We start from the raw sequence: 25,139 nt of genomic DNA on the forward strand, positions 1-25,139 counted from the left end.
TGGGAGTTAGGAATAGGGCCAAACACTCAGGCACTCTCAGTTATAAAAAAAAAAAGTTTAAAAGTTTCCATCAACCTGTCGTGGACAACACACACGACAGAAAAATCAATTGGTTTGGTATCAATTGCTATTTTTACTGGCCCATTATTTGTTCAGAAGTTAGGGAGACCTCCTCCCATAAGCAGGTTTCTCTTGGTCAATTGTCAGCTCTCCAGCCACAGAGCTGCCACAGCACTCCACCTTTCCGGCCTGAAAATATGCACTTCTGCATTACCGCCAGTGTGGCTTGTGAGTCTCAAACCCAGAGTCGCCTACGACCCTGTGCGGGTGTCCCTCGCCGGCAGAGTGGGGCGGTGGGACGTGCACAGGACGCAGCACGGCTGGAGCTCGTCCTTATCAAGTGTGACAAGTGCCTTCGGCTGCACGCAAGGAGGGAAAACCCTGCACGTGCGCAGGCTTGTAAAAGGAAATGTGGCTATGTGCACTGATACCGGTAATTGTTTTTGAGCTGGAAAAACACCGCAGTGCCATTGCCATGTCACATCACAACAAGCTGGCCAAGGACCACCGCGGACCGGAGCTGCACAGGCACCACTGGGATGGCAACATGTGCCTGACCCAGGGCAAGGGAAGCAAAACGTATTTAGTTTTGCCAGCATGCATTCTGTTTCTAACCCTACGGATGTGACTTTTCTGTTGGGGCTCGTTTTACACTAGTGACAACAGGGCACTGCAGGTGGGACTTGCGTTGTCGAGCATGAGGCGCTGCGTTAGCATTAACAAACAGTTTCAGCAGTCGAGTTGGGGGCAGAAGCTGGTAGCAACGAATGGTGAAGGGATGGGTACCATCGTCTCTCAAAGTGGGAAGCAGCCGGGCAAGGGATGCCAAGGCCGCTCTTGTGAGCCAGCTGCTGCCGAGCAAGGCGGCAGTGGGATGGGATCCAGGTGCCCCAGCAGTCTGTCATGCCGCCTTGGCAGTCTGTCCAGTGGCATGTTCTGCAGCTGCCAAGCGCGGGAGCAGTGGAGGGATGTGCCCACCGCTGGATGCCATTGATGTCTGTGGCACGGCAGGTCCCAAAGAGGACAAAACGACTTGGACCAGTGAAGGGCAAAGTGCCATGAAGGCAGAAGCAAGTTCTCCAAGGCTTTGCCTTCCCACCTACGTGCATCTCGCTTGCTCACCAGCATGCTGCTTCGGTCAGTCGTGAGCTTGAATTTGACACCCAGAGGCTGGCGAGGTGGTGCTGATGCCTGCGGCGCAGCAGGGGTTTATCCCCCGTGCTACACGGGGCGAGAGGCTGAACGGCCGCGTGGCAGCGCAGGAGCGATGGTGTCGCAGGATGAACGCGTGTCCACATCCCTGCAGAGTCAGAGTACCGCTCCTGTCCAGCACACACCGGCCTCACAGCTGCAGCAGCAAAGAAAGAAAGAAAAACCAAACCAACAAACCCCACCTAGTTACTTCACTACATAAATCAGAGGCACTAAAGAAACAACTGTCCTTTTAAAGCAGCTTAGCTTCACTTTGAAAATACTTAACCAGTGGCTAGGACTCTAAGGACCACTTATTCCACGCTTTAGTAATCCAAATGCTGCTTTATAGCTGCTGCTTACCCCGCAGCCGACCAGTAAGGCAGCGCTGAGCTTTACCAGCAGCATGCCTATCGATCCACCTTTCCTCTCAGGACCCCCTGCAGCGCTGAGCAGGGGACCTCCTGCCAAGCCAGGTGAGGACTGCGACCCCAAGGACAGCAGCATTTACCTCCTGCCGGGGCAAGAGGGCGGCTGCCTGGACCCGTCACACCTCAGACCGGGTTCTGGTGGCCGAACCGAGGTGGACGCAAATGCTGAAAAATCTGCCCAGCTGCTGCTGTCGGGGGGTGCGGGGAGCAGCGGGCGGGAGGGGAGGTGGAGGCAGTCAGCGGGGCCGGTGGGAGCACAAACTACAGACCTGACAAACGAACGAGACCCGCTTCCTCGGGCAAACGGGCATAAATTGTAAATGACGGCGAGTTTTGCAGTTACGTCACCTGATGTCGAATATGACCGAGAACAATATTCTTCCTTTCCCTGTGTCGCATCTTGGGGCTGTAGAACGCAGCCCCGTGTCCTGCCGAGCGCTCCCTGGGCAGGGGCCGGTGAGAGCGGCCGTGCTGCCCGGTGCCGCCCAGTGCTGCCCGGTGCTTCCCAGTGCTGCCCGGTGCTTCCCGGTGCTGCCCGGCGGCTCTGGTCTGTGCCCAGCCAGGAGGACTGAATGCGGGCACAGCCGCAGCTGGGCCGAGCACACCGGTGCTGAGCTGGGATTCCCGGCCACCCCCCGCAGCTGGAGGAGCTTTGCGTGATTTGCCGTGAGGCTCGGCGCGGGGCAACGCAGCAATGCAGACGCTTCGAGTTTCAGTAAAGATCGGCGTGACAGCGTGAGCTCTCTGCCCGCTGCAGTGGGGGACTTGGGTGGCACCGAAAGGGCTGAGATACTCAGTGCCTTCGTGGCCTCTGCTCTTTCCTGGGACGATCTGCCTTCAGCTTGCCCAGGGAGAAAGTCTGGAGCAAGGAAGATTTACCCTGGGTGGAGCAGGATCAGGTAAGGGAGCAACAAATGGGACATGGACGAGTCTCCGGGACTTGCTGGCACGCACCCAGGAGAGCTGAGGGAGCTGGTGGATGGCACTGCCAGGCCATTCCCGGCTATCTTCGAAGGTTGTGGCAATTGAAGGAGGCTCTGGGCAGCGGCTGATAAACCAGAGGGTCTGCTGCCGTCTGGGGGGACAGGCTGGAGAAAGGGCCCGACGGGAACCTCGTGAAGTTCAGGAAAGGGAAGCGCAGAATCCCGCGCCGGGGGAGGAACAACCCCAAGCACCAGTACGAGCTGGGGGCCACCCAGCTGGAAAGCAGCTTTCCAGAAAAGGACCTGGGGGACAAGTTGCCAGCAATGTGCTTTTGTGGCAAAGCAGGCCAACAGCATCTTGGGTTGCATTATGCAGAGCATCACCAGCAGGATGATCACCCGAGGAGGTGATCCTTCCCCTCCGCTCAGCACTAGCGAGACACGTCTGGAGGACTGGGTCTGGTTCTGGGTGACCCTGCACAAGACAGACGTGAACATACTGGGGAGAGTCCAGCCAAGGGGCACGAAGATGGTGAAAGGACTGGAGCTTCTGACGTAGGGGGAGAGGCTGGGCGAGCTGGGGCTGTTCAGCCTGGAAAGGAGGTGGCTGGGGGGGGGGATTTTATCAGTGTGCGTGAACATCTGAAGGGAAAAGTAATGACGAAGAAGCCAGGGTTGTCTCAGTGGCACACGGTGACAGGACAAGGGGCAACAGGCACAGACAGAAATACAGAAAATTCTGGTTAAACATAAGAAATGCTAATTTTACTGTGGGGGTGACTGAGCAGTGGAACAGGTTGCCCAGAGGGGCTGAAGTCTCCATCGTTGGAGACATTAAAAACCCAGCTGGACATGATTATGAGCCCCTGCTCTTAACAGCACGTTAGCCTCACCCGTCCTGTGACTCTGTGAACCCTAAAGGAGCTGGACTCCAAGCCCTCCACCCACACCACTGCCGCCTTTTTAATAAGGGCCCTGTCCTGTGTCAGGTGTGAAAACTCTCTTCTCAGATGCTTTGTCACAGACTTTTTAATGGTCCGTGTTCCCCAGCTGGGCAGAGACCAATGCATTAAGATGGGGATGTCTTCAAAAGATCACTGCAGCCCACAGAGGCAAACAGGAATCTGATTTTTATCTCTAGGAATAACTCTTGACAGATGAAAAAGTGTGATTTCTCAAGAAGAGCCTATTGAGTCACTGACTATCGCTGACCACTAGAAATGAGACAGCTGGATTACTGATTTATAGCACTGAGTAATGTTTCTTAATATTTTACTTTAATTTTCATGATTGCTTCAGTTAATGAATTTTGGGGAGGGAGGGGTATTTGAAACAGCCACAAGGCCTGGGCTTGTACAGCCAACACAATTCTGCTGGCAGATTTTCTTTTTATATGCAACCACAAAATTAGACTAAAGCCTGCCAGAAGCTGTCATCTAAAGATGTAAAACTTCTGTAAATATAATTTCTCCAATAGCAATGCTGTTGAGCTGCTGTAACACAGCATGGACAGTGTTACAGTATACTGCCTGCCACCTTCTGTACTCATAATAGCTTAACTGCTGCTTCCATTGTAAATCCTATTTGTTAAGGATTTATAAATTGGCTGCATTCACTTGCTTCTCTCTGAAAGTTGGCACACGGCTCTCTCCCATGGTGTTTTTACCACATTTTGCTTTATTACTTGCTTTTTTTCTCCTTGGCTCAGAAGCACCACAGAAGTAGCCTGACCGTAACCCCAGAACCATTAAATCCTTGGTAGAGGCTAAGATGCTACAGAAATATTTTAACGAACAAGGAAATAAGGGAAAGCCTAACCTGTTACATTAGATAGATATATATTTTGAAGAGCTGCTGCAGAACCTCTACAAAGAGGAACGCCCCACTCCTGCCACGGGAGATGTGGGGAAATCTGGGCAGAGCTGGTGGCACCTGCTGAGCTGCAGGTGAACCGAAGTACCTGGGTGGGCGCAAGGCATCTGCTGGGGCGCTGACTCTTGCTTTGATGCAAACCTCACGTTCTCCAGGTTAAGAAGTGGCTCTTGGGGCCGCTGGTTGCAGAGGGCGACCGGCCTGCAGCCTGCAGGGTGCTCACAGGCAGCCACCCAAACCGTGTGCGGGAGAGGCTGGCAGGGTCGAGTCCCTGCCTTCTCTGCCAAGCTGTTTCCTTGCCTGGGTCATTTGGCTGAATTTGGCTTATCACGCCGGTGCTTCCACCTCTTGGTTTTTATTTACTTGGGGGGGGAGGGTGCTGAGCTGACGTAGTGAGCTCTTGGTCAGGTGAGGTTAAAATTACCAACGTAGCCCATTAGTGCGATGGGTCCAGCTGTGAGGGTGCTGCAAGTCATGTTGTGATGACTGTTGTGTGACCCAGTCTTGGTTATGTCTTGGTTAACTGCTTGTTAAATACCACTTGCTCTGCCTAGTAGCTCAGCTAATCACCTGTCAGATGTTGCTGCAGACACACACAGTTGGTGTCGGTGAGTCTAGATCTGCCCAGCACTGCTGCGTTGGGTTGGGCAGAAGCAGAAAAGACTTTATCAACACGGAGTGTTTGTGCTTTGACACTGGCAGTAGTATTTGCCTTTCTAGAGCTCTTGGTCATGTTCAAGCATTGCATAAAACTATGTTAATTAGGGAGATGACAGACATACATGGCAAGGGAGAGAGAATTTTTTAGATCTTATGGACTTAAACAAGCAGTTACAGCATGTAATGTATGTATACAGGTACCTACCAACACCAGGAGCCTCCTGTGACAGCCTCTGCCCAGTGGAGCCACCTGCTAGAGCCAGCACTCCTTCACTATTTGCCATGGGCTGAAAGTGGCTGTGAGGCTGTAAATTCTCTCTGCTAATTCAGAGATCTGGTGAGTAAAATGTCTTTTGCAGCTGCTTCAGCAACTGTACTGTGGTGTGCGATGACCCCATCGTAAACTCTTCCACGAGCATGCAGCCATCGGCACTTGGTGCCGCTGAGGTGAAGTGAGTTTGGTTCCAGAGGAGTAGCAGATTTCAAATGCAGCAAGTGAGGTTTAAACACATTAATCCTTGTAAATAAGAAACCTTTATGTGCAGGCTCTACCTGAAGAGGTTAGGAAGGAACTTTCCTAGTTGGCAGAAAAGCTCAGAGAGAGCTCAGAGGCAGAGTGGTCCCGGTACCTCTTCATTACCCAGCTTAGCTGAAGCCAGGGATCCTGTTACACTCTACATCTGGCTAGTAGAGCCCTATTCCCCATTCCCACATTCAAAATTGCCCAGGGACATCTAATCTTAGTTCCTCTTTGGAGAAAAAATTAAGATATAGAAGGTCTTGTCTTCCAGATAAAATCTGTATTTTATGAGATTAAGGGCCTTGTGCTTAACATTTGGGTGCTGTAGGGCTTGTAAGGCCTTCCTACCTTAGTTTGTAAGGTAAGATCTCACCTTTGAACTGATGCACAGTTAAAATAGAGGCCACCTGAGTATATGACTGACCAATAGGAGAAAAGGAAACATACTCTAATGCTGATTCTCCATCTGGTTTTAGCTTCAAATAAGAAGCCCGTTCTTGGATTTGTGTTCGCTCTGCAGACAGCTCAGCTTACACTCGAGTGAGTTAGAAGGGCAAACTTACCTTCATAGCTCTTGGGCTGGCCTGGGCTCAGGCACGGTGCCTTCCCACGTGTGGTTCTCGTGCAAGAGCACCAGATGAACACAGGACAGTATGATAGAGTGACAGAAACTTTACCTTTTGAGTTTCCTAGGGCTGTAGCCTCAAAGCTGACTGTCAAACATATTCCCATGGTCGATCATCACCGAGTGCTTTAGAAGTGTTTGCAAGACTGTCGGCAAAAAGATCAACCTGACAGAAATGATAGCACAAAGCAATTAATAATACAAATTATTCAATGGCACTCAGTTCTGATGTGGTTTTCTTGGGTTCCTGGGGAAGGCTGATGTTTGTTTGCACAGGGAACTCTTGACCACCAAACATGAGAGAGCCTTGGGAGGAGGTGCTATGGTCGTGTCCAGGGCAGATGAGGGATATCTAGCTCTACTCTTACAGCAAAGATGAACCTGGGCTACATGAAGATGAGGTGCTTACAGGATAATATTACAGAGGCAGAATGGTGTTGGCACATTCATTTCTGGGAGGAAAGTTCCAAGAGGCTACGTGACCCAAGGGATGGGAAGTGAAAACTAACAATACCAGAGCCAGGTTCCCATGCAGGTTTCAGAGTGGCTCTGCACATTCTCAGAGCCTAGCACGTGTGCGTGTGTCAGCCCTTGCACTCCAGGTAGCAAAGAAAAAAAAAAGGGTCTAAATGCTTCCTTCCCCACATTTGTTCCCATGAGAGTGTTGTGGCTCCATTGGTCTGGCCCAGCTTTAGGAGGAGCTTCTGTTGGTGCCTTTATTTGGGACACACCGAAGCCCCTAAGGCTAACACGGCACTGCTGGGGGACTGGCGAGGGCAAGGCAGTGCAAGGAGGCAAAGGCTGGGAACTCTGAGCGTCTCGTGGGCAGAACTGCCATCACGCAGCCAGAATGCCACGGAGCGCGACCTCGAGAGGAAAAATGCCAGCGGTGGCGAGGAGCAGGGTGTGCTGAGACAGGCACCTACACCGACAGCAAAGTCCCAGGCTTTGGGCTAAGTCAGGAGGCAAACCCGTTTTTTCAAGCTGAAATGCTAGGTTATAAATACCAAACTCCTTCAGTTACAGCAATCCAATAGGAGAAAAGGAAACGTACTCTAATGCTGATTCTCCATCTGGTTTTAGCTTCAAATAGAAGCCCGTTCTTGGATTTGTGTTCGCTCTGCAGACAGCTCAGCTTACGCTCGAGTGAGTTAGAAGGGCAAACAGGTTCGTAGCTCTTGGGCTGGCCCGGGCTCAGGCACGGTGCCTTCCCACAGCGAGGAGGGCTTCTTAGACGGCTGCCCTCAGCCTGAGCTGGTGGCAGTGCTGTTGGGGACACAGCCACGATGTCACTGTTAAAGCCACCACTTAACCACTCTCCCATAAAAAGGATCCCAGTTCACGTCTCTTTGGCGTTGCTTTAGGTTCATCACCTATTCCATACGGAAAAGCGTAGCAAGGAGGACAGAGGAAAAGCAAGGGCTTTGAGAGGCACAGGAGGTACCAATTTGCGGGGGCTGAGGAAAGGGGGGGTTGTAGAAAGGATAAGGGAGAAAAAGACATCTCAAGAAACAGGGGAAACTCAGATGGGACCACAGGAGAGGAGGCAATAAGTGGTTGGCCATGGCCACATCAGTCCAGTTACCTCCCCCATTTGTTAAGTGAAAAGCTCTTCAGTATGGCCTCCAAAAGTCAGCTATTTTTCCAGACGTGAGAGCATCTAGCTCTTTGTCATAATTACAAAATACAGTAATTCTTCCAATCTCTTTGATGCACCACACAAGGGTTTCCTAAGTAACTAGACATACTGCAGTTTGCTTGCCTAAAAGACAGGCTGGGAGAGTTTGCCCATGTAGATACACTGTTAAATGCGGCAGGGAATCTGCATGGAAACACAAAAAAAGCATAGTGGCAGAGCCAAGAGTTAGCGTTGGGAATGACCTCGGTCAGGACCAGCACAATAGTTAGCTGGATCCAAGAGCTCAAGTGTATTGCTGGGGCTTTCCCCGGGACTTGTGCTAAGTTGCACACAGGCTTTAGAAACCATAGATAGCCCTGGATAAACGGTCTCTGGTGAGTATTTAGCTAGCATGACGAGACCACTTTCAAACACTTTCTGTGTTTAAGAAGGTCCTGATGATGTATATGTTATTTGAAAAGGAGCTGGGTAGGGAGTGCATCCCCTGCAAATCTGTTACATCTCTTTCCATAGTCATTAATATTAAAAAGGGTACTTCACTTTAACAAAGTTTCCTTTTGAAATAGCAGCATCTTTAATTCTGAAGAGTTTCAGCTTTAGGAGAATGGTAACAGAATAAAGGACATTGGGGACTGTGCAACAGGTTCTCATTTCAACCCTCCCAACTGCAAGAAAAATTCCATTCCAAAAAATGGCCTAAGAAGCTTACCAGTACAGGGCAAGGGTAATCCAGAAAAGCTGTGATAATGAAAAGTGTCTCCACCTTTTGATTTCATGCTTTATGCCTCCATTTAAAAAAAGTAACAATACTTCTTAAGAGGCTTCGCTTATAAAGAAGTCTGATAACGTAACAGCACTTCAAGTCCATCAGCACAGAAAAACATCTGCAGTGATGGACATATAGGATTTCATCTGAAAATGTACCCAGCCTCATGCTTCAGAGGCTGAGAAACAGGGCTTGGTGTTCCCGTGCGTGCGCTGCATAGGGCAAACACACAGGTGTAATGTTCCAGTCAGAACAGGATGGCTCTTGTTTGCACAGCAAAAATTGGATGCACTTTCTGAGTGCTATAGGTGTTGTACAACAGAGCCAGTGAACTGTTCTGCTTTAAAAATGACCTGGAGAGAATTAATGCCCATAATCAACTCAAGCATCTCTGTCGATATCACGAATTATTAAAAACCTCATTTGCAATCCCCAAAGCGAAACTGTTCTCAAAATTAAGTAGAGCTCCCTAGCTACATACTAAAATGAGATAAAAGCAGCAGGGCTCTGGTTGATGGATGGTTCCCTTTTAACATCAGCAGGAGTGACTGTTTGCATAGGGTCTTTGATCTTACCTCCCATTTTTAAATGTGGTAGAAATAAGCAATCTCCCAAAGAAGACAGAGTTCATGGAGACTTCCTGGCTCGCAGCACAGCCTTCCATGTTCCTTTTAATATTATGTTACTGCATTTTCAAACTGTTTGGATGTTACTCTAGTGCAATTAAAACTAACTCCAGGATTGAAACGTGGCGGTTTGAGGGTTGCTAGTTGTGAGGCTCAGAGAGGGAATTTCTAAAGCATTTACCAATTTTCTGCTGTGTCCTAAACAGCGTTCTAGGCGATGTGTATGTAGGACTTTGCTTACCCAGAGATCAAAGGACCAGCCCTCTGTAGAATCCACGCTACAGCAACAGCAAGTCATTTTGACATCTAAGATGCTGTGTGCATTAGGTCACAGTGAGACACTAATACTTTTTCATTTTTAAAAGATTTCACAATGGAAGACAAGTAATTCACAGGAGTTTTAGAGACTTTATTTATGTATAAACAATTTAAACACTTTGCCATAAATTATCTTTGCCTGTCTCTAGTCTTTGCTTAGCAGCAAATTAAAATTAATATAAAAACTCAATGAACAATTCATACATGTATATTACAAAAAAGTTCTTGTACCAAAGTTCTTATTAGACTTTTTTTTTTTCTTTTTTTTTTTTTTTTTTTTTGTGGTGACTGTAATGTGATTGTCTCAGTTTCTCGACCAAACAAACACACTAATAATTTTTAAATCTGAAACAGTGATTGTGCCTTCTGGCTGATGTATGTACAGGGTGATCTGACGTGGTGCCCATTTGCAATAGTGTAACACAATGCCCACAGCTCTACTGGAACTGATACCAACAAACTACTGAATCTAAACAGACTACACCCTGTAACTGTGTTATACTGTCCACAATGGAAATCTTCAAAGACAAACAGAGTATGAAATTTATTTGTAGTGATTTATAGCCACCATTTTGAATGTAACTTTACACTCTGCCCTCTTTGAATAAGTTAAGATTCAGGCCAGACAAGTGGAGGGTCAGAGTGCAAGTGTAGTTTTGTTACTTTTAAATATATTTTGCTTTACTATTTCCAGTGCGCTCTCACTTGCATTCTCATTGTCCTCCAGTTGCTACACACAAATCACCCCAAAGTCATGTTTTAAATGCACCTGTATTTTGCTTTAAATGAAAACCTCTTGGATATTTATCAAACAAGCAGTCTGAATCATCTGTGTTTCATCAGCTGGTTAGTGAAAGTGGCCCACTTGGATTTCTTAGTTTGCTCACGTGTGAATGGAGTGAGGTAATACAATACGAGGCCTTCTTTTTGTTTTTCTTTAGACCCAGAACAAGTGGGTAATATTTCAGGGGTACTTTTTAATTTGTACGGTTAGAGTTTTCAGTCTGGCTTTAGTCCACTTCAGGATGTGTTTTTTAATCACTTGAACAGTAGCATTTAACTCAAAAAATATGAGCTTTTTTGCCACTTACTATCCCAGAGTAGCTCAGCCTAGTGCCCCCATTTAGGTCTTCATCTCCTTAGGAGAGGAGATAACAGTTACGACTACTGATTCATCCAGCAAAGGATGACAGCAGGTTAATTTGTTACCTCTTTCCCATTTCATTCTGTCTTAAAAACTGGATGTTGCTGCTACTGTCTGCTAGCTCTGGGTACTGCTCCACAGGCAGGACATAATATCCCTCGTAACCTTGAACCCTTCCCGTGTTCAGAAGCTGCTGCTTCTCTCCGTCTGTCCATACGCGGCTGCCCTCTCGGCCATCCCGTGCCTTCTGCTGCTCTTTGGCCCAGGCCGATCCCAGGGCTCGCTGCCGAGCCTGGTCTAACACTCTCGCCTTTTCCTCGTCCAGCGTGTCGGGGGTCAGTCCGTAGCGGATGTTGATCAGCAGGGTGGAATACTGAAACTCAATATTCGTAAACCTTCGAGTCCTCCCGTTGACGAGGAGAGTGGGCTGGGAGACGGTGACGTTGACTCCGCTGTCCAGGACCTTCCGCCCGCTGGTCATCGCGAGGGTGACGAGGTCGCTGTCAGCCGAGCCTATCTTGACAAAGTAGTGGGTATCCTTCCCCTCGATGCTGTAGTGCATTTTTTCCAGGTAGTGAGCACTGTTAAGGACAGAGGCAATCTTTCTGCTATCGTCTGTGGCTATGCTGGAAATGCCAGTGGTTACACGGCCTTCCTTCACAGCAAACATGATTCCTTTCCCAATGATAGGAGTGGTTGTTGCGAACCAGTGACCTGCTTTTTCTCTAATATTGGCATGTAATCTTTTAGATATGACCTGTCCCTCAAGAGCCATGAAAGCTTGGTTGTGTCTTTCTGTTGTCTGCTGAACTCCTGTAATTAGCTGGGGAAAGCAAAACAAAACAAAAAAACACCGAAGAAGATATAGATCTGAAAATACTCATTTAGGAGACCGATACTAATCTTTGCTTTGCTTTTTGAAAGGAAAGCCATGCAGTGAAAAATGCTACACTACGAGAAGACCGCTCTCCGCTACCCGTCCATATACATATCCTGTTTTAGAATTAGGTAACTACTCATTTGGCAAATTATTTTGCTATCGGTAATACCAAATAAAACATTTCTCATTAATCACCCTTTGTAGCACATATGTACTACGAATCTCAATTTTGGCAAATTATATAATGTCCGTTACAAGAGTAAGAAAGACTCAAGTCTAGCACTATTTTAATCAGAGCTAAAAACACAGAATCCATCTATTAAAAGGTGGCACTTAACTTCTGGACGCTTTTGCCCAGAGATTTCAACCAGTATATATGACTAAAATGCTTATGAATGTAAGCCTTTTTGAAAATAGATGAGGTTTGGGCTCCAAAATACCAAAGCAATTCCTGAAGAGGGGATTTAGACTCTAAAATTATTTAGAAGCCTGTCAAAGCGGTATGTTTAGGTTTACATGATTGTTTCTGTTGTATTACCACAAATGTGAAGTAAGCCTAGCAAAGACTAAGTTTGGAATTGGCCTAGTACTCTTTTTAAGTTTATTAAATGGGTTGGAATTTATTATGAAGGTTGAAAGCATATACCATTTTCCACGCTTAACCTGACAAGTAAGTCTGAATGCTGTAACTGGTTAACTCTAGTAACCAAAGTAGCAAACCAAAGCCTCCAACTATGAAAAGCATCAGACAAAAAATGACAAGAAATCCTATTACAGAGTGAGAAGTAGAACCATTTCTTAGCAGTACAGCAAGTACCAATCTAAGTTTACTGCAACGCATATGTTATTAGGATGGTTTTACCAAAGGTACAACAGATGATGAATTACCCTGACAAAGTCTCCCTTTGTCATTGCTAATCAAGTTAATCGAGTTACAACTTGTTAATCAAGGAAGAACTCAATAAAAGACAAACTAATGACACTGTAATTATGATAACAATGAAGCTGGCAAGAAAGGCATATGTTCATTAGTATAAAATCTAGCTATACTCACTTCATTTTACACTGAAATAAATACTTGGCCTTCTGCTATAACTACAGAAGAGCCAGCAATTCTATTCATAGAGTGGGGCAAATTTATCAAGAAAAATAACGTCATATTTCTGCCTACCTGTCCATTTTCACACGCTTGACTCTCAGACAACTCGTATGGCGGTGACACAAAGTACATTTTTGCTCTAGGGAAACCAGGAATAATGTTGCTAAGCTGAAATCCAAACATCACCAACCAGCTTTTGACATCTAAAAATCAAAAGTAAGCAGGCAAGTGAGAAATAAAGGTGTGTAATAAATATAAGAAATCAAAAACTTTAGGAAATCCATCCTTGACCTCTTTAATTTCAAGTAGCAGTGGAACTCATAATTTACATTACAGCATGGCGCTTCACAGAAATGTAGTAATCCACCATGAACAGGCACAGGACATACTGCTTTAAATTTACCCTAAATAGTTCATCAGGGATATACCACCTATTTCATTCTTTTTCCATTACAGCACATGGATTATCCAAACATCCACATACGCAATACTTGTTTCATCTCTGACACCTTCTGATGTGGCTAATGTAACCTATAAGCTGTATTGTAAAATTGTGTTTTATTAGGTTAGTACTCCTAAAAACATCTGCAAAGTCCTATGGGAAAATACATGGCTTCTCTTCTATGTCCTACTTCTATTAGCTGTTATCAGGTCTCAGGAGGCTCCATTAAATGCAGTGAGAAGCTAGACTTGTAATTCAGATGTCTAAATTTAGGCACCATGAATATCCTCCCCATCCCTGCAGGCGCAGTACAGAAAAGTAGGAGCTGCATGGGAGGGTTACAGCTCAGCTCTGGGGTGAGCTTCGGGAAGTTCCAGCTCCGGGTTTAACCAGTAAAACCCTGTCTTCATACCCAGCTGAAAAAGCTAAGTAACTAAATAAATAACAGTAATTCTCACTCAGCAGGTGTTAAGAGCTAACGATGTATTTTAGTTACCAAAATGATGTTTTAACCCCCCAAAAAGCCCAAGACCCTGTTTTACGTTTCTGTTTCCTGCTTCTCTTTTCTGGCTGTCCTGGAGATAAGGAGGACTGTGGGAGCTTGGGTACTTCTCAGCTGATTTAGACCTATGTTCACGACCATTTTCGTTGAAAAATCTCTCCTGTCTTTTCCAGCGGCCTCCTCTCCTCGCTGGCCTGCAATGACTCCTGAGGCTGCCATCGCCACTTTGTTGTGTGAGCCAAACTCCAGGTTTGGAAAGAGACATGACGGTGGCAAGACACTCTCGATGCAAGGGTTGCTGGCTGAATTTAGACCACCCCAAGCATGGCGTCTGCAGCAGGTAGGTGCACAGCCGGCTGTGCCTGCTGCCCACCGGCACGCGGAGCGTGCAGAGCACCCGCCTGCGCATCCAGACCTCTGGGACGTGCTCTGCCACAACACGGCAACCTTGCTTGCTGTTGCAAAGCCTGTTTTCCCAAAATTTTTAGCAGAGGTAATGTTACGTCATAAAAAGTGGAATACTTCTTGGTTGTGGACGTTTGACAACAAAAGTCTTCTTTCCTTAGCCGTTCTGATGCTAAAATAAGTAGTGGAATACTTTGCTTCTACAAAGATATTTGGATGTATCTGCCATCGCACAGTGCCTACCAACCTACCATATTTTTCCTCTAGCTTTGGACAGCACAGTCTTACTGCTCCTTTTTAAGGCTTCAGTTTATTTTATGGTATAATAGTATCTCCCGAACAATTCACTTCAGCTGCCCTAATTCTGCAAAAGAAGAGGAGGACCTATATACAAAGTAGCTACTATTTTGCTTAGCTAATGTGCTTTGCAGCACTGCACTTGCTATAGGAACTCTTTTCAGCAAAACCTGTGAACAAAGCAGCGTCAGGGGTTAAGAGTGAGAATGGACTGGGGTGGGGAAGTATTTTTGTTTGTTTGTTTTCTCTTTGGGTTTGTTTTAAACTATGACAACCAGGGTGCCACCATAATCACTTCTTGTGCAAGATAATCTGTTTAGTCCCTACAGCAATAAATGTTTTTATGACCAATGAAGTATTTTTACGGACTACAAGGTTATACCAAAGTGCAATGTATCTTCCTAGATTTCATCCAGTGGATAGGTAAATGAAATAAATGCAATTTCAGAACGTAGCAAAATATCATAAGATGACACCGAAAATCTAAATCAAAAAGTGGTTGATGAAAATAGGAATTCCATTGAATTTAGGACAACAGAATTTGACCCAAGGTAATTTTAGTCACCGATGTTTTCACACTATCAGATACAAATTGCAAAGTAGCTACAGTAGAACCTATGGTGTGTTACACATACGATTAGGTCCCAACATACTAGTGAAACTTGCTATGAATTTCTTTCAGGAAATACACACTTCTCGTGAAATTCAAATTACTGCTAAAATTAAGAGAGTTCCTTTTTAAAAATATCACTGCCATAATTATTGTAAACTGCATATTCAATTCTGAAAAAAAGCTTTTCCTGAAGACGTATGAATTACCTTTCTTTTTAGAAATTGCCATCAGCTAGTTGAAGTACTGTGTGATGTTACTAAGTGAAAAATTATTACTAATTAAGAAGAGGTTACAAGTTTTACCCAATTCTAACATACACAATCAAAACTACTTTATTATTTCTCTTTCTCAGCTCTACACATTCCATAAAATTTCTTAGTCTTTCAGGAGGAAATAATTTTTAAAAAATCAAGATTTTTGTTTTAAAGACTATTTGCATATTAAAAGTTAAATGGCAAAAAGAGGTTTAATTAAATCCATTCTTGGTGCTAATTCATAATGTGCCCATGGGCTCAGTCAGCAGTTAATTTTGAAAGTAGCCCTGAAGGAAGAGATGCCGAGTGGCGCTGGTTCCCAATTCTGCAACTAACCTGCCAGTGATTCTGGTAGGTAACTTCACTTTTCTTTATATAAAATTAGAATGAACACGTCTTCATACAGTACTAGGTCAATAGGAAGAGCACTATGGCTGTGCTGAAATTTAATATTTCGGCAATTTTTTTTTTCCCCCTCCATAATTCATTGTGGCTTCTCATTTAGCACCCTTCATTCAGGGGGGAGCAGCATGAAAGAATCAGGACTAGCCAGCCCTTTTCATAGCACAAAAAGGTAAATGGCCCAACCTTGATGGGAAGATTCAGCAAACAGCTAGTAAGGAGAAGTCTGATTTCTTTCCCAAATCAACTTCCAAACTGTAGTGTTACTTATAAGACATGTAATGAAGTCTCACCTGTTACATAATTCTTTAGATCCAGTTCATTGCTGAGAGGGTTGTTACTCTTGAACATGTACAGATTGAAAGGAGCTGGTTCTCTACCAATGTTTTTCCACATGGTGTAATCAGGAGATGTCCAGCGCCCAGCCAGGACATCATAGTCCCTTTGGGTAAAATGGACGAGTTTGGTTAAAGGATCATACAGCCCTCCGTGGAACCCAATAACCAGCTGGAAATCAGGGTTAGAGTCGTAATAAATCTCCCCATATGCCGTGTACTGAAGCTGTTTGATCATGAGGCCGTTGATGCTGAACACTGCTAATGGAGTGCCTGTGTTATCAGAGGCAACATAATACTCTTCCCCACTGCTACTCTCCATTGCAAAGAGGTGGCCTTGCAGATCATAGTACAAAGAGCTAATTTCTGAATTGGAATGATTATAGACATGAGTTACCCTTGTTGGATTGTGAAGATCAGCATAGAAGTACTGTAGATGATGCCCCAGGTTAGTCTTACATGAAGCCCTTCGGCCGAGTCCATCGTAACGGTACTGAACACTCCACCCATTTGCTTTGTTGTAAGCTCTCGTTAAGAGTCCTTTGGAGTTGTACTCAAACACGTCTGAGCCTCGCTGACACAGGAATCCATCGTCGTCAATTTTGTACGGTATGTCACCTAAGCGCGTAATCCTGTCTCTTAGGTCATAGCGCAGAGGCATCAATCGGACACTGTTTCCGGGATTCAAGAGATGAAGGTTTCCATTCAGATCATAACTGTAACGCCAGGTTGGCCTATCATTTACTGCTACGCTTTGCAGTTGCCCATCTCCATCGTAATCATAGGTATACTTGGTTGTGTTGGCATATGGCCCAAGTTTCAGTTCTCTTTTAGTTACCCTTCCCATGCTGTCATATTGTACAGTCATCCAGTACATCAGGGATCTGAACATTTCATACTGAACTTCTTTAATGCGTCCATGGGTATCAAAGTGCTTACTCAGTGTCATAACTGCTGTAGTAATAATTTGATTTATATCATAATAAATAACTCCAAATTTGCCAAAATGCTCTACTTTGCCGGAAATCTCATCGTAACGGTAAAGATCAACTGGAAGAGGCGTCTCACTTATTATAGGTTTGATGCTTGCAATTCGAAAGCTATTATCATGATATGTATAATCGAACCTTGCATTGACCATACCTTCTTCAGAGAATCTGTAGATTTGTTTGTCAACGAGAGGACCAATTTTACGATAGCGGATTGTACAAGAAAATCCTCCACTTTGCAAATTCACCATTTTTAGGACACCTGTAGTTTCATCATATCCAAAAGTAACTGCAGTGCTGTCATAAACAATTTCAGATAATTTGGATAGCTTTCCGTACTTGTAGAAGACTTGTCGGCCAGTACCTAAAAACGATGTTTTCAAAATCCTCCCATCATCACTGTAATCAAAAATCACTGATGCATTGCTTTCAGGAGGATTATAAATATTTCTAATGTAGCCAATAGAGGTGTGAGTTGACATGCTGTGCCGAGCAACGCTAGGCATGGTAACAGCATGAAGTCGGTCTGAGGAATCGTACTCGAAGATATACTGTCGTTGACTCTGAAGCAGTAGTACCATTGACTATAGGGAAAAAAATTATACACAGTTACTAGCTTTCAGCATGTGACCTCTGAGAGGGCATTAAAGAAAAGAAAAGTTTACTGAAGAGGCACTATTGTTAAATGAATTAAAAGAGAATTAGATACATTAGTTAGGGGCACAAAGCTGCTCAGGAATATTGTCAGATTGCCAGACGAGAGGATCTGCTGCTTGGAAATCAATATCCTGACACTCCAGAGAAACTGTAGGTTAGCAACCTATTAGCTACCCTCCCTTCAGTAGGACCATTTTTTTTTTTCTTTTTTACTGAGGGATGTAGAGGAGTTAGAGAAAAGACTTGATTTATCTTTCTGCTAGCAGTTGCAATTCGCAACTATTACTGTGAAACAGGTGAGAAACTAAGCAGAGAACATCAGCTCTGGTTTGCTTAAAACAACGGATTTGAAGAAGGAAGGGGAAAAAGAATATGCAATTTTGAAGTATTTAAGACACTTTTATGATTGAATTGTCTTAATTAGGCTAAGTAAAAATGCATTATCATATTTTCATTTAATAAATAATGATTAGAGATGAATTACCTGTTTCTACCTGAACCTTTTGGCATGTTTAGTCATGCATTTTTGGTCTTAATTAAGGACAATTCATTGTGTTAGTTTATGCTGTTATATAGCAGCCTAACCGCTTTCCGGAAAACATCAAAAGACACGAACCATGAACAAAGTAAAGTACTTCCCATTAAAAATTAGTCAAAATCTTTTAGACAATTTGTGTGTGTGTGTGAATATGTTATGTACAGAGCTTAAAACGAAGCTGAATAGTACTTGGTCTCTTTGTAGCTAATGTCAGAAGGTAAAACAACATCACCTACTTTTTCTAGATAGGTGTAGCTCCAAACTTTCCCATCTGCAAACATGCGCGATACGATCCTGCCTTGCTTATCGATATCTGTTCTTTCACTCATGGCACCGCGCTGAAGCCCAGCCAGGCGCCCATTGAAGAAATAAGACACGTTGACAGCAGCCAGGCCACTGCTGGGCAGCCAAAGGAAAGGCCGTCCCAGCTGATCGTAAATTATCCTCAGTGTAAATTTCCGGTGATCATCATAGATTTTTTCTGTGCGTATGTTCCGGTCATAATCAATGGACAGTAAATTCCTTCCATGCACCTATTGAATGAAAGAAGGCCACATTCAGTGAGCAGTGGGCGCTATGCCTCTGTGGATTTTCAGCGTGAAAACAGCATGCACAACGGAGAACTCCATTTCCCCACAGTTTTGAAAAGTGTAGGACATCTTCCTATTAACTGGCTTTTGCTTCCTACTTCTCGGTGTATTCAAATGTGTAACTTTGAGTGTTTTACTGGGATATTTCCCTTCTCCCTGCAACATGAGACCTGTAATCCTACAGAGAAAGGTTTCCCTTGTTGTCAGAACAGGCAGACATACGGCACAACTAGGTCTTAAAGTGCAGAGTGTTAGCACGTAGCAGAGAAATAAATTATTTTGCATGGAAGTGATTTTTCTACTTCTGCCATCAGTAGTTCTTAGCCATTTTTCCTACAATGACTCCAAGAACAATAGAAGAAATTATAATTTTCTGTCTTCATTGAGATTTAGCCACTTAGGTTCTGTAGCTGCAACAGCCTGTTTATGAATTCATTAATTTAATGATTTCTTCATTTATTTTCCAAATATTCAATAGATCCATCAGCAACCCGATCACTTGGGATGGGTTTCATTTCTTCTGATTAAAATCTTGATCATACAGGCTGGGAAAGACGGACTTCCATTTTTGAGAAACAAAAGTGCTAAATAATTTGGTTAAATGTTTTTCTTTTTTTTTTTTCATTTTTTTCAGTTACAATTTTCAAATCAAAGTACAGCATGAAGTGTTTCAGTCCCAGATTCTCCCTTTTCTTTAGTAAAAGAGCAAAACAGAAACAAAGGAGCATAAGAATGCCAAATGGAGAGGCTTCCAGTGAGAGTGCTATAATGAGAGAGACATAAATATATTCACTGGAGGCTAAGCCACAGAATTCAGGCTAATGCTGTCATCTGATAAAGCTTCTTAAGTCATTTAATTGTAGATGCATCATTAATAAAGTAGAAGTCTTTAAATTAGATATAATTTGAGAGCAATGACTACTTAAAAAGTATTCATCGGTTTCTGGGAATTTGTTCTTCAGCTTATATTTTACAGTAGCTTTGATTAAGCAACGTTTTCTCTTATCCAAAATTAAACTGCACATCAAACAATATGTAAATTAACCCAGAGCCTTTCTCGAGGACATAAAAGTTGTTCTGAGATATTTTCACTGGCAGGGGTAAACGCAATTCCCATCCCAACCAACTCTGTAGGAATGCAGTTATACAGAAAGCAAATTTAAAATTAATACAATCTTGTGTTTGTAAAGAAATAATTATTTGAAATTATCGCTCATTATCCTAATTTTTTCCATTAATAAAATTTAGCTCTTTAACAGTTTGCATTTCCTCAGTGGGCAATTATTAGAAAAAGCTCTTTTCTGTAGGTTTTCCCGAAGGTTATCCCAGCAACAACAACTCCTGTGATTCAATGAAAAGATAGGGTATTTTTTTTAAAACACCTTGGTAAAATAAATCATATTCTGCTCTCCCACTGTAATGGAAACAAAGCCAGGGAAGCCAAACTCAACGTCAGTACTTTCTCGACTAGTTTTGTAAGTGTAGGATCAATCCTGATGACAGAGACATATCAAAACCCTTTCCTTCACAGAGCTCTTGGGGAAGCAGAAGAGAGCTTTCACTTCTCAAAAACATTTAGCTATAACATTAAAGCGTATCTGACTGAAAGATCCCCATTTCTTAAGGACAGGCAGATTTTCTAAAAAGCAAAAAAAAGCCAAACAAAAAAAAAGTATTTCAGAAAGATTACAAACTGAATTTTAGCTTTTGGATATTTAGTTGTTGTTGTTGTTGTTGTTTTTTAATTTCTGAAGCTTCATAAAGCAGTTGGGGTTTCTGGGGTTTCTTCCCTCCATTACAGTAACTGCAACTGTAATCTGCATGTAGGAAAGTCTGACTCCAGGTATCCTTCCTTTTCTCAGAAACATTATAAAGGTTATTAGTTTGTTTGCCATAGAAAACTAAAGTATTAGGGTTTTTTTAATGATTACACAGACAAGAGCTATGCACACACAAACATCACTTGGAGAATAAAGCAGCACATGCTTGGATAACTCAGTAACTTCATTTTCATTTGTAAAATAAGTAAAACCAGAGAGTGTAATTGTAGTGTCATATTAATTACATAGAAACCCAAACAGAATGACTAACACCCACTCTTCCTGGGAACACTAATAACACTATTACAAGTATCATGACTGAAGATTACCTAACGAGCTCTTTCTCTTTTGTTCCACTACCTACATGTACATCTGGTTTTCCCTTGGCTGCTGCTGAACAAGCGGCCGTAGGGATGAGCCCTTTGTGCCTTGGGTAAATGTCTTGCAACAAAAATCACTTACGTGATGCTGCACTGTAACAAAAACTCTTCAGAAGGGAATCTTATCAAGACTTTATCTGAAACTACTGCAAGACACTGAACGTGTGGTGCATAAAATAGTAGCGGACAGTAAGCGGGATAACACAAAGGTGAAGCGCAGGTCTTCCTTTCTTGCCTTAATGAAGTCTGCCCAGGCATGTTTGCAGAGGCCGACACGTACAGCTGCAACGTGCCTACAGCACGGATGAGCAGAGCTGGGGGGCACAGGTAGCAGCACTACCTGAAGAATCGTTGAATAGTTTGGGTTGGAAGAGACCTTCAAAGGTCATTTATTTCAAGCCCGCCTGCAATGAGCACGGACATCTTCAACTAGACCAACTCAGAGCCCCGTCCAACCCGACCTTGAATGCTTCCAGGGATGGGGCATCTACCACCTCTCTGGGCAACCTGTTCCAGTGCCTCACCACCCTCGTCGTAAAAAATTTCTTCCTTCTATGTAGTCTAAATCTACCCTCTTTTAGTTTAAAACCATTACCCCTTGTCCTGTCGCAACAGGCCTGGCTAAAATGTCTGTCCCCATCTTTCTTAGAAGCCCCCTTTAAGTACTGAAGAAATGGGGTATGGGCTCCAGTAAGTACTTGTGAGAGGTGAATCCCATATAATAACAATCCCTTTCGGTAACACTTGATTCTGAGCTGGGGCTGCAGGAGCTGGCTCTGCACGCTCTCTCACCGGTGGTCCCAGCCCTGTGTTCGTTCTGCAGCAGTGCCCCCCATCTGTACCACTGCAGCTGTCCCAGCTGCTGTAGCCTACCCTGCCTGCCACCTGCTCCCCCCAATGTTCCGAGACACTCGCTCTATTTCATTCACTAAACAATTTATAAAGATGAATTAGAATAAATGAGATGCAAATAAATTCTATGCTTTCTCCCTCATTTTCAAATTTCATTTTCAGTCCACTCAACCTGTTATAATCTCATAGTGATTTTCATTTAAAAGAGCTAAATGGATATGTGATTATTGTTACAGGAACTAACACCAGACAATTAAATGTTGAGGTGTTGCTAGATAAAGCGGTGTTTTGATTTGCATAAACATGATGCAGGAAAACCCATCTCAGGCAAGGTTTCAGCTGTAAGACGTGTTTAACTTCAGCTAATTACCACAAGTACCTCTACTAAATTTTTAGTATTGAGAGTTAGGATTACAGCAATTTCATTTCAGGGTCCTATTTATTTTTATTTTGAACACCTAGACAAAACTGCAGAGCTGATCTATTTTCTACTTATAATCAACTTCTGCAGGTCAACACATCAAAAATCAATTACACAGCCATGAAATGTAGTCGTTAAGGATTAGCTGCTAATCTCATTCCATTTTTTGTCTAACCTTCCCCCTCTCCCCAATAGGTGCCTTCTGAGCATTTGTGAGAGTAAGGAAAGACTTTTTAATTCAACACTGTTAATTAGATAGGAAAATACCAAAATATAACATCTAAGTCTTATTATTTTTTTGTAAATTACTACATAATTGTTTACACATATTGATTTAATGTATCATCTTGAACACACAGAACTGCATCTCATGTCCAATGGCATTGAAAGAATTATCAAAAGAACCAGGACTTGATCAGCACTACATTTCTTTTCTGCCCAGTATCTCAAAGCCCTTCTAAAACTATATTCTGAAGCAGCCAGTGAAAGTTTAGGCACTTAAGGGGTGAAAAACAGGCCAGCTAAGCACAGAATGGGATTAATCCAGCTGCAGCAGATCCTTAATTTGGCAGGGGATGGATTACATGACCTGAGTGTCTTTCTTATCCTATGCTTATGACTTTGTAATTATGGCAATTATTTTCCAATCGTGCCATTTGGGAAAGAGAATAAACACAATATGCCTGTCTCAATGAATCTGTAGGGGGATTTTACAGAAGCAGAAGGTAACTGCTCAAGCTGTAATTGTGTTTATTCCCCAGGACTAACTGTGGTAAGCGTGCCATAGCATTTTTACAAATGGTGAGTGGTCAGATTTTTTTCCCCCCACCTTCAGAAGCAGAGTGACTTGCAGCAATATTCTTGGTATTGTTACCAACCTCTTTTGGAATACTTTTAGTAATGAAGCTTCTATAGCTGATTGCAGCAGATGATCCCATGCAGTTAACTGACCTCTCAAATGAAGAACATATTGTCATAGCAAAGACAATCCCAGAGTTGTATGTTTTTAACAAGTAAAAATAGGAAAGACACGTCCTTCAAAATAGAAAATTAATTTTCTGCCCACAGAAGAAAAGACCATTATTATAATGACAGATTCTACTTACCCTGAGCTTTCTTCCAAACACAGTCACTTTGCCTTTAATCTGTTCCTTCCTCAGACGCCATTCAATTGAGTTTAAACCGTTTTCCATTGGTAGAGAAATATTACATCGTCCTATGGTGGGAGTCACAGTCCCAGCCAGGACATGAGGTTCGCTGTGAAAGCTAATGCTCATGCCATTGGCATACATCACTCTCAAAGTACCATTATTACAGAGCTGGTAGCTGTTCCTCACTTGATCTACAGCAATAATGAAAAGAAAATAATTTAGCTACTCCAGTCATAAAGAAAACATATAGCTTAATTTGATTGGTTTTTTATTGCACTCCTGTTGATGTTAAATGAAGTCAGCCTGCAATTACCATTTATGTGGTACTATGGTGGAAATTACAGATGTTACTGATTCATGTAAAGAACAGTAGTGTAACAGTGAGCCTGCAGAAAGATACTGTGTTTATTTCATTATGTTTTCCCTTTAGTCTTAATTGTGAATCAAAATGCACAGTGATATGTGTTCAACCACATAATTTATTTCTAATATGAACAAAAAACTCCTGAAAACTGAACTGCTGGATAAAACCCAAACCGTTAAGCTCCAGGACAAAAAGGAGAAAAAAAAAAGAAAAGAGACTGCTGGACTCTTTATGAGTGGTAAGAAGTAAGCACCTCTTCTTTTTCTTTCCCTTTTTTAAAAAACTGTCTCCAAGCAGAGGCTTTGTACAGAATTACAGTTTGGCATTAAATCCTCAAGGTGTGAGGCTGCAGCAATGCAAGCTGGCAGCCACAGCCCTCCACTTGCCTGCCTTTCTGCCACCCCACCGCAGTGCGTGAGCCTGATGTGCACACCTGGCCTTTTGGCTGTCGGAGAAGAGTTACAAAAATAATCCCGTACTTTTATGGCCGTGCAGTTCTGCAGCTGTTTGACACAGCCAAGTCTGCTCTCAGCCAGGATGGAGCGCTACAGTGTGTAACTGTCCCCAAAGCATCAATATTTGTCTGACAGAAGGACAGCATCTATGTAATTAATCATCTGGTATAAGTGAAATAAAGTCTTTGTGACCAGGCGTGTCATGGTATAATAGTCTGTAAATGTTGATGTTTATGTCAGGAGGAGGCTATTGTTCGATGATGATGTTCTTATTCCAGTGACATCATATCTTAACTAAAACAAACCCCATCACTCGCCAAATTCCTTTCAGTCTATCTTTGATGACTGACTGTTTTTGCTTCATCAGATACAATGCCTGGGCGGTGCTGGAAAGCTCTATGCAAACATTTAACCACTTTGTTGCTGAACTCTCCTGCCATACTTGGGCTGTAACGCTCCTCTCGGAAGTGCCAACTGTGGCAAAAGATCATCCGTTGCCCTGATGGTTCTACCTTTTATGTAATGGTAGTGTATACATGTGTAAGATTTCATTTCTAATAGCAGGAGAATACCTGAGGCTTCTCTCCCCACAAGGATCTCTACCCAGGCAGCCAACATTCAGCAGTCAGACTGCAGCTCTGCGGCACTGAAGCCAGAACAGATTTTGCAGTGAAATAGAGAGAAGTATGTGAGTGGGTAAAGTGAACCTGACCCAAGAGGTAGCGGCAGGACTAACTGACACAAGCAGATAATGACCATACATATTTGACACAAAGCATGATTGTGAAATGTCTCTTACCTGTCCTGAAGACCTGTCATTTTAGGAATGAGCTTTATGGGAGTTTTTCTCGAAAACTTTATACATTTTTCCCCTGCTCATAACTGTACTAATGACACGTATCTTTTGCGAATTGCTTT

At 43.5% G+C, this 25,139-nt stretch overlaps 1 protein-coding gene across 12 annotated transcripts in view; it reads right to left on the reverse strand.

The window, feature by feature from the left end:
- Positions 1-9,733: 9,733 nt before the first annotated feature.
- TENM2 (teneurin transmembrane protein 2) overlaps positions 9,734-25,139 on the reverse strand; it is a 641,052-nt gene continuing 625,646 nt past the window's right edge. For all 12 annotated transcript variants that reach the window (XM_049829391.1, XM_049829390.1, XM_049829388.1 and 9 more), the window contains 5 exons: positions 23,358-23,593; positions 18,425-18,721; positions 15,963-17,577; positions 12,827-12,957; positions 9,734-11,598 (listed from right to left, as the gene is read on the reverse strand). In XM_049829391.1, the coding sequence (XP_049685348.1) occupies positions 10,837-11,598; positions 12,827-12,957; positions 15,963-17,577; positions 18,425-18,721; positions 23,358-23,593 (3,041 nt within the window). In that variant the 3' untranslated portion in view covers positions 9,734-10,836. The remainder of the gene's footprint in view (positions 11,599-12,826; positions 12,958-15,962; positions 17,578-18,424; positions 18,722-23,357; positions 23,594-25,139) is intronic.

This window comes from Accipiter gentilis, chromosome 26 (assembly GCF_929443795.1).
Source record: "Accipiter gentilis chromosome 26, bAccGen1.1, whole genome shotgun sequence".
Classification (NCBI taxonomy): domain Eukaryota; kingdom Metazoa; phylum Chordata; class Aves; order Accipitriformes; family Accipitridae; genus Astur; species Astur gentilis.